This window comes from Misgurnus anguillicaudatus, chromosome 15, assembly GCF_027580225.2.
Source record: "Misgurnus anguillicaudatus chromosome 15, ASM2758022v2, whole genome shotgun sequence".
Taxonomy (NCBI): Eukaryota; Metazoa; Chordata; class Actinopteri; order Cypriniformes; family Cobitidae; genus Misgurnus; species Misgurnus anguillicaudatus.
The window spans coordinates 17,578,454-17,590,941 of NC_073351.2; the positions used below are offsets into that span (position 1 = coordinate 17,578,454).

Sequence of the window (12,488 nt, forward strand, 5' to 3'; positions counted from 1 at the left end):
AGCTACTGACTTGTCCTCTCTCGTGGGGTTTTGGTAGTGTACACTGAGTATGCGTTGTATTCGTTGAGGGTAGGCTCCAAAAAGGCGACGGGCATGGCAGCGGCCAGATGAGCCAAGCACTCTCCTAAAGCTGGTCTTTGGCTGTGTGACATCACACCATAACATTTATTAATAAACAACAAAGTAGCATTGTGTAAAAATGTTTCATAAACATTAACAGTGAGCTTGAAGCTTACTTTTCGGCATGAGGGGTCTTTACGGTGCCAAGTGAGTAGATGCTGCACATGATACGATAACAGGATATTTGCAAATCATCCACTGAGTGATGAAGAAAGAAAAAGACACACAAAATAATAATAAACAATGGCTTATTTATTATTTATATTAAATGTTAAAATAAACAATTGTAACAAAAACACATAATACTGGTAACACTTTACAATAAGGTTGTGTTTGTTAACATACAATAGCTACAGTAACAATGAACAATACAGCATTTATTATGTTTACTTCATGGTAAAATATGCTAATTTTCCAGCTCCCTAGAGTTAAACATTTGATTTTTACCGTTTTGGAATCCATTCAGCTGATCTCCGGTCTGGCGCTAGCACTTTAAGCATAGCTTAGCATAATCAATTGAATCTGATTAGACCATTAGCATCATGCTAAAAAATAACCAAAGAGTTTCGATATTTTTCCTATTTAAAACTTGACTCTTCTGTAGGTACATCGTGTACTAAGACCAACTGAAAATGAAAAGTTGTGACTATCTAGGCAGATACGGCTAGGAACTATTCTCTCATTCTGGCGTAATAATCAAGGACTTTGTTGCTGTAATATGGCTCCAGAAGCGCAATGATATTACGCAGCGCCTGAAAATAGTCCCCTTGATAACTTAATAGCAGAGGACTATTACTTCAATAGCAGGGGACTATTAACTCAATAGCAGGGGACTATTTTCGGGCAATGCTAATGGTCTAATAAGATTCAATGGATTATGCTAAGCTATGGTAAAAGTGGTAGCGCCAGACCCGGAGATCGACTGAATGCATTCCAAAACTGTAAAAATCAATTGTTTAACTCTAGGGGAGCTGGAAAATTAGCATATTTTTTATAAGGTGGAGTGTCCCTTTAATGCACAAAAAACGAATATGAACAATTGGCATTAACTAACATAAACTAAGATTAATAAATGCCGAAAAACAATATTGTTGGTTTATGTTAGCTAATGCATTCACCAATGGTATCATATTCAACCTTGCTGTAAAGTGTTACTTAAATCCTAAAATACAGCTTACACATGACATCATCTCCAAACTGGTGCTGCGCAATGTGTTCGAAGAGAGAGGTGAGCACTGGCAGAAGTGCTGTGGTGGTGTAGCTTATATTCTGAGATACACCCTTAACCTGTTACAAACGAAGAAAGATTTAGCAGCATTATCGAAAAACAAAGGAACATCAAAAACATGACTGTTTTGTTATCTGACCTGGTTTTTAGTGGACACCTTCCCTAATTTAAGGTTCTCAACCATCTTCTCAATATCATCGGCCGCACTCTCAAAGAAGGAGCGCAGACCGGCCTTCACAATCTCAGGGCCAGATTTCATCACAGTCCTGCAGAAAATGTATGAAAAGACAACAGTAAAAGAAAAATAAACAGAAGAGAAATGCGAATTAGTGTAAACAGAGTACAACACGGGGACTCTTGTGGGTAACAAGTATACCTGGCATCCAGTGAGGTGGATAGGATATGAAGACAGTTGACCACTGCTGAAGCATCAGTGCCTGCACAGATACACACATTGAAAGCATGATGTAGGCCTTTCATTTTTGAAAATTTACTGACTCTGAAAATCTATTGTGCTAGAAGTATCTGGCTTCTTTTCGACTTCCAAGTTACACTTAAAGGTCCCGTTTTTCCTATGTTTTCGAAGCTTTACATGTGTTCATGTTTTGTGTGTAAAAAACACAGTATTTTTTACACAATTTACTCATCTCTATACCGCTGTTTCACTGTCCTAAAAATGAAGTCCCTGCTTCAGAAATACGTAATGAGTTCTGATTAAAGGAAAAGTCTACTCATTTTCAATATTAAAATATGTTATTACCTTAACTAAGAATTGTTGATACATCCCTCTATCATCTGTGTGCGTGCACGTAAGCGCTGGAGCGCGCTGCGACGCTTCGATAGCATTTAGCTTAGCCCCATTCATTCAATGGTACCAATCAGAGATACAGTTAGAAGTGACCAAACACATCAACGTTTTTCCTATTTAAGACGAGTAGTTATACGAGCAAGTTTGGTGGTACAAAATAAAACGTAGCGCTTTTCTAAGTGGATTTAAAAGAGGAACTATATTTTATGGCGTAATAGCACTTTTGGGAGTACTTTGACTCGCCTGAAAAGTCCGCTTCCCTTCTCACTCTCATAATGGGAGAGGGAGGGTGTTACTGCGCCGAGTCGAAGTACTCCCAAAAGTGCTATTACGACATAAAATATAGTTCCTCTTTTAAATCCGCTTAGAAAAGCGCTACGTTTTATTTTGTACCACCAAACTTGCTCGTATAACTACTCGTCTTAAATAGGAAAACGTTGATGTGTTTGGTCACTTCTAACTTTATCTCTGATTGGTACCATTGAATGAATGGGGCTAAGCTAAATGCTATCAAAGCGTCGCAGCGCGCTCCAGCGCTTACGTGCACGCACACAGATGATAGAGGGATGTATCAACAATTCTTAGTTAAGGTAATAACATATTTTAATATTGAAAATGAGTAGACTATTCCTTTAAGTAGTTTGTTTAGTGTGTTGTGATCTGACAGCAGCTTAGATTAGCCAGCGCCATTTGAGCTTAGCTGGTGACTGATGTATTCCTGTGGGCAAAGGTTAGTCAAAAACTTTTATATCCTCCATATATCCGGGAAGTAAAGGGCTGCAGTCCAAGCCTGACGTTATCTGTAGTCCTTAAAAATCGAATTCTGTTAAAGAAAACATATCGCTTGGCACTGAACTTTGAGCTTTATAACTTTGCAGGTATTATTTATGCTCTAACAGCAACATTACACACACACTAAAGTTAGAAAAATGGGATCACGAAAAACGTCTGCTTTAAATGATGTCACAATGAAATTGAAATGAAAAACTTTGGGTGTTTTTTTACAAATGACTTATCTTTGAGCTTCATAATTTTGTGCCCTCATAATCTTTAATCAAAAACGTAAATCTCCTCCCCTCCTGAAAAGTTCTGTCTTTACTTCCGGTCACAAGGAATGGCGAATGCGCCGGGCCCGAGAAAAGATTGCATCGATTAGCAAATAACAACATGACCAATATAAAACAATCCAATCAATTCTCGTAGAACACCTTCAAGTCCCGCCCTACCTTTTTTCTCATTTCAAAGCTGTTTCACTTGGATATACGTCATGACAGGGAAAATAAGACAATCGCTACTTCTGTGTCTTTAAAAAAGTCTGAATATCATTGCATTAAACATCCAGTGCTAGATATTTTTTCAGAATTAATTTTCTTTTTGCAAACCAATTAAGCAAAACATAAACATAGTGTGTTGCCACGATTACGCACATGGCCCAAGGTTAACTTCTGGTCTGTGCTTGTTTATTGGTAAAAAAGCAGTCTGTTTATGTTGTTACCCCTGAAACCATCTATAAGGTGATTTTAGTGAATGTACAGTACAGTATAAAGTCAGTTCCCCTCAGATAAAGTTTTTCTGTTCAACCAAATATTGCGATATTATGTATTCAGGTCCACTTGTGCAAACACTTTCTAAAACCACAGTAGCATGAAGTGATATTATTACATCCATTGTAGATATTCTTCTGAAATACTGATATGATGATGGCTCTTACTGTAAGTAAAAAAGCAAACACTGCAACAAATGTATCAATGTAAGCAAAGCACAGCAAACCAGAGTCACTCAAAGAAGAAAGAAAAAAGAAGGAAAGAAGGAAAGAAAGAAAGAAAGAAAGAAAGAAGGAAAGAAAGAAAAAGAAGGGGCAAAAATAGGCAACTATTACGAATGGGTGTAGGGATGATTTGAAACAATCAAATAAAAGGGTAAATGAATGTAAAGAATGAGATGTGACATGAGGCCATCATGCAGGATTCTTACCAAAAAGGGAAACTCTGTGTCTCACCAGACCGGCCATCTTACAGAAGATACTGAACCAAGACAAGAGCAAGATCAAGACAGAAAGAAAGAGAAATAGATTTACAGATAAAAAGGGGTGGAGGGTTGGGAAAAAAAGAAATACAGGGTGTGAAAATAAATACAGGGTGAGGTTAAGATGATGAAAAATATGGGCAAATCAATGTGGTCATAGAAGACACATGAGAGTAACAAAAAATGTAAAAAAAATACTCCATAAAGGAGCAGAGAGCACAGGCAGAAAGAAGTGTGAGGGGCAGAGAGGATGTGACAGGTCTCAAAATAAAAACTGTACACAAGTAAACTAAAAATGTAAACATTATTGTCATAAATCTAAAAACCTTTAAGTACACTCACAGAAAAAAGGTACAAGAATGTACAAAAGTTGTCACTGAGGTGATACCTTTTCAAAAAGTACACTAAAAGGTGCATATTGGTATCTCAAAGGTACATATCTGTACCAAATTGGTATATATTATTAGCTTTTTAAAAGGTAACATCTCAGTGACAACGTTGTACTAGGGCTTTCACGGTTATGAAATTTGGCTGACGGTTAATTGCCCAATAAATTATGACGATTAATTGCCTGTTTTAGGGCCTTGATGTTTAATTCTCATAGATTTTTTGGTTTGTTCATGAAATAATTTCACACATTGTTGAATATATTGTTGAATATATCTTTCAAAAACTAAAAAAAAATTGAAATATCTGTTTTGGAAATGTATGTTTTACTTGGCAATTCGGACTGCTTATTAAAGTTTTGCAGCATTTCTTTAAATGCTGTTTTACCATTGTATTAAATGGCTTTGCAATGTATCTTGTAACACTGTCAGTCAAGGAGCGCCATTAGATATGGTCTCGTTTATATAGGTGCTGCAGCTCCCCCTTGTGTTTTTTAGAGAGATATGCAATCATTGCGGTGATCTGGAATCATGGCGATGAGGTCAAACAATTGCGATGAGACGATTATTTAATCATTGTGACAGCCCTACGTTGTACCTTTTTTCTGAGAGTGTTGGGACATTTTTTAGGATTGTAGGATAAATTTACCACACAACAACAAAAACAGACAAATAGGATCAGTAGCATTAGTTACCTAGCAATCATCTCCTTCTCTTTATTGGAGGCGTGCCCACCACTGCCCAGGACTTTAGCAGGTGTGGACAGGAAATACAGGCAGTGATTCTTAAAATATTGGTTTATCAATGGAAGCAAAATCTACAGGCAGAGAGAAAAAAGACCACCAGAAATTAGATATTACACAAGAGGATAAAAACCATATCCAACTAAATTCGATGTTTACTTTAGCATGCTCCTACATGTCAGTCTTAGGTGTCTCACCTTTGCAAAGAATTTTATTTCTTGCTCGTGAGGAGATTTCTCAACTCTTCCACTGCTTACAACGGCCTCTAAAGTAACAAGCAAACATACAGAATGTTCATAAAAAACAACTTCACGAAAGCCTACTGAGATCTAAAAAGTGACTGCTATGTAAGTATACCAAGATGAGCAATAAACTCCTGTGCGATCTCCATCCACTTCAACAGCTTCTGTAGGAACCCATATGCAAAGCGCTTCTCAATAGAGGAAATCTCTTGTTCCATGTCCTTCAAACCCCTGGAGAGCCACACAAAAGTGTTGACCAAAAGAGGTTTTCCAAGCAGGTCTCCTATATCCATGTCATCATCGGTACATACCTGGTGACAGCGTATCCATTGAGCTGGAGGAATTTGAGAAGGTCCTGAGCCTTCTCTCTATCTCTTGCCTTCTCCTTGGCTGTCAGCGTGTCATATGGTACCAGCAAAGGATGGCTGCCACCACCTATGAACACAAGAACCATCAGAAATTCATATTCTCCATTGACTGCTTCTGCATTTTGGGTGTTGAGCAGTGGCGGCCGGTGACTTCTTTTTTTGAGGGAGCTCGATGCGAAGTTCGTCACAACATGTATGTAGCCCGTCATGTGTGTGGTTTGTGGTTTCAAGGTGTGTGTTCTGCGCGTCGAGAGATCCTGTGTGCATCACGTGTCTTGTCGAGGTGGGTGCCTGTTGCGGGCGCGTCTGAAGGGTTTATGATAAAAGAGACGATCGCATTTGGCAGATACTCGCATAATCTCATGCGTATTCAGAGTTTACTGATAAGGGAGTGTCTTGCGTGTCTCTTTTATAAACGGTTTTGATGCATGTGCAGCAGGCACTTATTTTGAAAACACAAGCAACAAACATGACACTCCCAACACTTATTTTGAATTTGCGCCCCTCGGATGAGCAGTCACAAGCCGCCACTGGTGTAGAGGTCATGCAACACTGGCTCTTAGTAATGACATCATACCCTTGGCTTGAAGCTCCATCTTCTTTTTGCGGCCCCATGTGTTGTGGTAATTCTCGGCGAGCTGCTCTGCCATGGACTGTAAAGAAGTGAGAGAAATGTAAGTACATTGCTGAAAAAACTAGTGCTGCGTTCAGACCAGCCGCGGTAGAGGCGTCAAGCGTGAGTGATTTCAAAGTCAATGTGAAGACGCGTTGACACGCGTCTGGAGGTCTCGTGGCGCAAATGAGGCGTTAAGTGAGCCGCAGTAGACGCGATTCCGCATCATTCACGCATATAGTTTGCGCAAATTGAGCGTTGCCGCGGCAAGCGCGCTAGTTGAACATTTTTTACTTTGGCGGAAAAACGTGCCACGTTAACCAATCAGGAGCTTGCTCTAGTAGTTGTGTGATTATAGAAAGCAAGCTGAGTCGCAGAAGCACCTCCCATGACGCGAAATTTCGTGTCAATCCCTCGATGACTAGATTTTCACACGCGCTTTCACGCGCAAATGAGGGGGGTAAACTCAAACTGTTCAAGCGGCAAACTAGGCGCGGTAGACGCGAATTTGACGCCTCAAACGCGGCTGGTGTGAACCCATGGTAAAGAATGAATTTCATTCGGGTTTTGGGTGGTTAATGTTGGATAGTGATGGTTTGGTTTTGGCTTTGGTGTGAAACTTGTAAACCAGGAATGATAAAAGAAAACGTATGCTGGTGACCATCAATGCATCAATGTCTTTCCAGCATACACAAAACCATCTTGTTAGCAAATGTCATAGTTATACAGTTGGGAATTTATAACAATAATGTAAGCAATATACCTGTAGCTCTCTGGATAAAGCCATGCTTGTTATGTCCACTGGCTGGGGAGAGTATCCCTGGCTGGGGTCATACGTTGCCTGTAGGACACAGTAACAGTATGTAGGTGAGGAGGATGGATTCATAAAACATACACTTTGGATCTACCTGAATTTGGAAATCTGTCTTACCTGAGCAGTCTGCGAGATCTTCCTGGTGGCCTTCACCTCTTTTTCAGTCTCTCCATCTCTGGCTTTCTCCAAAGTCCAATCCCAAGCCAACATGGCCTTGATGGACTCTTTAATGGGCCAACGATAGATCTCCTTATCCTAAAGAGAGAAGATACAAGGAGAGGCTAACCTTTATTTATTCCTAGTAAAAACAATTGTGCAAACCCATAAAGATGAAAAAAAAAAACATCAATAAAGAGAAAGAAAACACTTTCAGACCTTCTCTGAGAAAGTCTTATATGGCCGGAGCATGGGATGAGTTTTGGCGTTCTCATCCAGAACCTCTCCATATGTATAGTTGTTTTGGATCTTTAAGATGAAAGCAAGCATTAAATCCCACATTAAAATTTTGTATTTGAGTTATGAATGAGTGAGAGAGCATTAAAGAGTGCACAGACTCACCTTCTCAAAAGCCCACTTATCATGCGTGTGTTCAGCATATTTGTTAATGAAGGCATCAAGCCTCTCGGGAATTATGGTACTGAAAAAATCCAAAAATGAAACGATACAATAAAACTATTCAACAGTCTTCATTGTTTCCCTCATAATATCATAAACTCTAAGAAATTGATTTTCGTATTGGTTGTCTCCACCGGTTTGGGATCAAAGTTGCCTTCTGCATCAACCGATGCTTTCTTCTCAGTCATGGATGAATAGCTAGCATCTACATAATCTGGAGGAATGGCACCAGCAATGGCACAGATGCAGGGCATGGCGATCTTGAACAGCTCTGCATCAAATCTCTGAGACAACAGTCAGTTTGAGTATGTCAGCTTGTATATACATTTATATTCATTCATCAAGACCATTCATTGTTTTCACACCTTATGTGCAAGGGACTCAAAGATGCCCCAGAAGAGTTTTCTTGAAAGATGTAGCTCCTCTTCTGATGTGACTCCAAAGTTCGCCCATCCATTTGGCAAGCAATAATACTTCCAACACCGCTCATAGTGATTAGTCAGCAACTAAATCAGCAAAGAAACTGGGCATAACTAACAAAAATACACTGAATCACAGTAAATTACCCTACTGTAACCATTCTATACCTTGAGGGGCATCTTGGCATACTCATTTAGGATTGGCACATCAAACACAAGCCTCCTCAACAAATGCTGCAACATGGATGGCCGCAAATATCTAAAAGTACACAAACATCACTTAGTTACATTGTCTTGTATATTATGAGTTCTGATGTCATAAAGAAATGACTAACCTGACAAGAGACATGAGGCAGTCCTCGATGACGTCTCTCTGGGCCTTGGTAAGGGCACGCCCGCGGGACAGCCTGTAGATGGTGTGTAGCATAGAGTCGATCATAATGGCACGGTGGTCTGTGCCAGCGAACAGTGGAGCACACTTGGTGAGCAGAGGCAGCACAGCCGAGCACAGGTATCGGTTGAGAGCCAGCGCCATCTCTGTGGTGCTGAACGCAGCCTGGAGCATCAGAACCAAGATCAGTGTGTGATCAGAACATTTGCAGTAAAAGTTTTTCTAAAAAACTTTGATTGTAAAATACTTTATTTATTTTTAATTGCTAGTTTAAAAAATAAACTAATTTATACAACAAAATACAACAAAAATTAACCATTAAAGGAAAACACCACAGTTTTTCAATATTTTACTATGTTCTTACCTCATCTTAGATGAATTAATACATACCTATCTTTATTCAATGCGTGCACTTAATCTTTGTACAGCGCGTCATGAATGTTTGAGCATTTAGCCTAGCCCCATTCATTCCTTAGGATCCAAATGGATGAATTTAGAAGCCACCAAACACTTCCATGTTTTCCCTATTTAAAGACTGTTACATGAGTACCGTATTTTCTGGACTATAAGTCGCTCCGGAGTATAAGTCGCATCAGTTAAAAAATGCGTCATGAATAGTAAAAAAACATATATAAGTCGCACTGGACTATAAGTCGCATTTATTTAGAAAATTATTATTCTTTTTGGGGGCATTTTGTTTGTTAAGTCTTTCTCTGCTGTCTTTAAGTTAATGTTTCAGTTAACAGTTTTTTTCAGGGGTAGGCTACATGAGCAACATATAGCACCCTCTCGTGGCTGTAGATGGTAATGTTTTTTTTTTGGTTCATGTTAGTCGGTATGAAAAAAAGTGTGACTTATAGTCCGGAAAATACGGTAGTTACACGAGTAAGTATGGTGGCACAAAATAAAACGTGGCGATTTTTTAAGCGGATAGAAAATGAGAACTATATTGTATGACGGAAGAGCACTTAGTTTGCAGCACTTCGACCTTGGGCGCAGTAGTATTGTAAAACCATACTTACTTGTGTAACTACTCATGTAACAGTCTTTAAATAGGCAAAACATGGAAGCGTTTGGTGGCTTCTAAAATCATCCCTGTTTGGATCCTAAGGAATAAATGGGGCTAGGCTAAATGCTAACTCATTCACGACACACTGAACAAAGATTAAGTGCACGCATTAAAAAAAGATAGGTATGTATTAATTTGGCTAAGCTGAGGTAAGAACATAGTAAGATATTGAAAAACGGTGGTGTTTTCCTTTAAAGAAAAAGAGGCATTCTAAAAAATAACAAATTTTCAATCCAGATTTTCACTCACTTGTTATGCTGATATGGTTTGGAATATAAAAACTGACTTAATTAAAAAAAAGTAATGTCCATAATAGCTATATTTACATTGTGAATGCAAAAGAAGAGATGATAAAATATGATTGACAGTGTCAGGAGCTCACCGTATCCAGAGAGGCTGCAGCTCTCATATCGGGCAAGAAGCCCACCTCCAGCACATGCAAGAGGAAGTCCTGGTTATCAATGCCATACACTCTGTCCAGGAAGAGCACCATGGAGGCTTTGTGGTCTGGCACAAAACTTGCTGACATTTTTGGCTCAACAATCTGTCCGTCTAAATAGAGCACAATAAAGATTTTATTTAAGTAAAATACCTCTTATGCTATTATTTAATATACTATATATATGATTTCCAATGCACCTTTGCCATAGGTGGGGATCTGAACAGGCAGACTGATGACTCCCACCAGATCTTCAATAGGTACCAAAGACCTCAAGATGGCTCTGATTCTCAAAGCTTCACCTTTAGCTGCTTGGATCAACTGTGGATAAAGAACATGTTTACAATTAAAGATATGAAATGCACAACGCTTGCTTAACCTACATGAAATACGGCATAAATTCTTCAGGGGAAACTGGTAACTGTTAAAGGATTAGTCCATTTTCTTAAAAAAAAAATCCAGGTAATTTACTCACCACCATGTCATCCAAAATGTGGATGTCTTTCTTTGTTCAGTCGATTAGAAATTATTTTTTTAAGGAAAACATTCCAACACTTAACAGTTTTAATGCAATTTAAAATTGCAGTTTCAAAGGACTCTCTAAACGATCCCAAACGAGGCATAAGGGTCTTATCTAGCGAAACGATTGTCATGTTTGACAAAAAAAAAAAATTCACTTTTAACTTCTCGTCTAACTCTGGTCCTGTGACGCGCCAACGCGACCTCACGTCATTGCGTAATGCCTTGGAAAGGTCACATGTTACATATATGAAACGCACATTTGTGGACCATTTTAAACAATAAACTGACACAAAGACAATAATTAGTATCATTCGACAGACAACAACGTCGGAACGGTCCTCTTTCTCCACACTTGTAATCACTGGGGAGTAGTTTCGCATAAATCATCCGTGACTTCTTGACGTGATGATGTATTGCGTAGAGTCACGCTGGTGCGTCAAAGGACCGGAGATAGACAAGAAGTTCATATTTTTTATTTTTCTTGTCAAAAATGACAATCGTTTTGCTAGATAAGATTCTTATGCCTCGTTTGGGATCATTTAGAGTCATTTGAAACTCTGAAATGTTGAAAAAAAGAATGTTTTCCTCAAAAAACATAATTTTTTTCTCGACTGAACAAAGAAAGACATTAACATTTTGGATGACATGGTGGTGAGTAAATTATCTGGATTTTTTTAGGAAAAGGGACGAATCCTTAGATTCCTTAAATCGTTACACTCACATGCATCTCAGGGGCGCAGCGACCCAGCAGATCAATAAGGGCTGAATAAAACGACATTATAGCATTTCCGAGATGCACCCTGTTCTCCTCATGTTGCTCCTCCCCTCCAAACCTGTGAAACAAACACATTGCAAAAGATGGCATCAGTGTTTATTATTTAATTGCTGCATTGCCAGGACAAGTTTTATGTTTTAATATTCACGTTTCACTGAAGCATCTTACATGAAACGTCTGTCCTTTTTAGTGGTCGGTCCATCTCTAGTAGGGTCCTCTGAGATCTTAATGGCCTCCTCAATGGCAGCCAACAAACCGGCACCACCCTCTCCTCTGAGGGCTGGGCCGAAGCATTCAGGCCGACGAATCAACAGGCGAACAACCACATTAGCGTTCTCCTCCACACTCTCACCTGCAGAGGGAAACAGAGAGGTATTTACGGACACAGCTCATGTGCGAATTCTCCTCCAGTTAATTCAGGATGGAAATATGCTGAACATCCTCACCGTTGACAAACACAGCAAAACGCAAGAAGTCCAGGTATCTCTCTCCTCCGACTGGGTTCCAGCCTATGTCAGGATAACCTTTAGACAACAGCATGGGACACATTCGCAGACCGCAGCCAGCCAGGTACGTCACCACCTGTGTTGAACGGTGACACAGTGAATGTTTATTACTGTATAAATATACCAATATATAATATATATATAAATCATTAGTCTTCTGAGCAGTACCATCTCAAGGTCTTGCTCTTGCAGAGCCAAAGCCAGCTCATTATTGTCAATGCAGGATGCTGCAGCAACATCTAGAGGAGTAGATCCACGCATTCCTGGAAAGGCAACACATTTAATGTTTAAGACAGCTGAGAGTTTTACCATAAACCGATATGTGATGATTTATGAGCACATACTGTGCTTTAAAATGTTGCACTACAATTTCAACTATTCTCTAATATTTTATAACTTTTCAGT

The 12,488-nt window shown here is 39.3% G+C and overlaps 1 protein-coding gene across 14 annotated transcripts in view; it reads right to left on the bottom strand.

The window, feature by feature from the left end:
- The window catches only part of ryr1b (ryanodine receptor 1b (skeletal)), a 123,893-nt gene that overhangs the window by 32,720 nt on the left and 78,685 nt on the right, over nucleotides 1-12,488 (bottom strand). For all 14 annotated transcript variants that reach the window (XM_073853492.1, XM_073853495.1, XM_073853505.1 and 11 more), the window contains 25 exons: nucleotides 12,252-12,346; nucleotides 12,024-12,159; nucleotides 11,746-11,929; nucleotides 11,524-11,635; nucleotides 10,481-10,601; nucleotides 10,224-10,393; nucleotides 8,717-8,937; nucleotides 8,550-8,640; nucleotides 8,328-8,468; nucleotides 8,080-8,246; nucleotides 7,906-7,981; nucleotides 7,723-7,812; nucleotides 7,465-7,602; nucleotides 7,297-7,374; nucleotides 6,498-6,573; nucleotides 5,864-5,987; nucleotides 5,668-5,783; nucleotides 5,508-5,575; nucleotides 5,263-5,384; nucleotides 4,131-4,180; nucleotides 1,725-1,785; nucleotides 1,488-1,614; nucleotides 1,299-1,407; nucleotides 237-318; nucleotides 11-141 (listed from right to left, as the gene is read on the bottom strand). In XM_073853492.1, coding sequence (XP_073709593.1) covers nucleotides 11-141; nucleotides 237-318; nucleotides 1,299-1,407; nucleotides 1,488-1,614; nucleotides 1,725-1,785; nucleotides 4,131-4,180; nucleotides 5,263-5,384; nucleotides 5,508-5,575; nucleotides 5,668-5,783; nucleotides 5,864-5,987; nucleotides 6,498-6,573; nucleotides 7,297-7,374; nucleotides 7,465-7,602; nucleotides 7,723-7,812; nucleotides 7,906-7,981; nucleotides 8,080-8,246; nucleotides 8,328-8,468; nucleotides 8,550-8,640; nucleotides 8,717-8,937; nucleotides 10,224-10,393; nucleotides 10,481-10,601; nucleotides 11,524-11,635; nucleotides 11,746-11,929; nucleotides 12,024-12,159; nucleotides 12,252-12,346 — 2,886 coding nt within the window. The remainder of the gene's footprint in view (nucleotides 1-10; nucleotides 142-236; nucleotides 319-1,298; nucleotides 1,408-1,487; nucleotides 1,615-1,724; nucleotides 1,786-4,130; nucleotides 4,181-5,262; nucleotides 5,385-5,507; nucleotides 5,576-5,667; nucleotides 5,784-5,863; nucleotides 5,988-6,497; nucleotides 6,574-7,296; nucleotides 7,375-7,464; nucleotides 7,603-7,722; nucleotides 7,813-7,905; nucleotides 7,982-8,079; nucleotides 8,247-8,327; nucleotides 8,469-8,549; nucleotides 8,641-8,716; nucleotides 8,938-10,223; nucleotides 10,394-10,480; nucleotides 10,602-11,523; nucleotides 11,636-11,745; nucleotides 11,930-12,023; nucleotides 12,160-12,251; nucleotides 12,347-12,488) is intronic.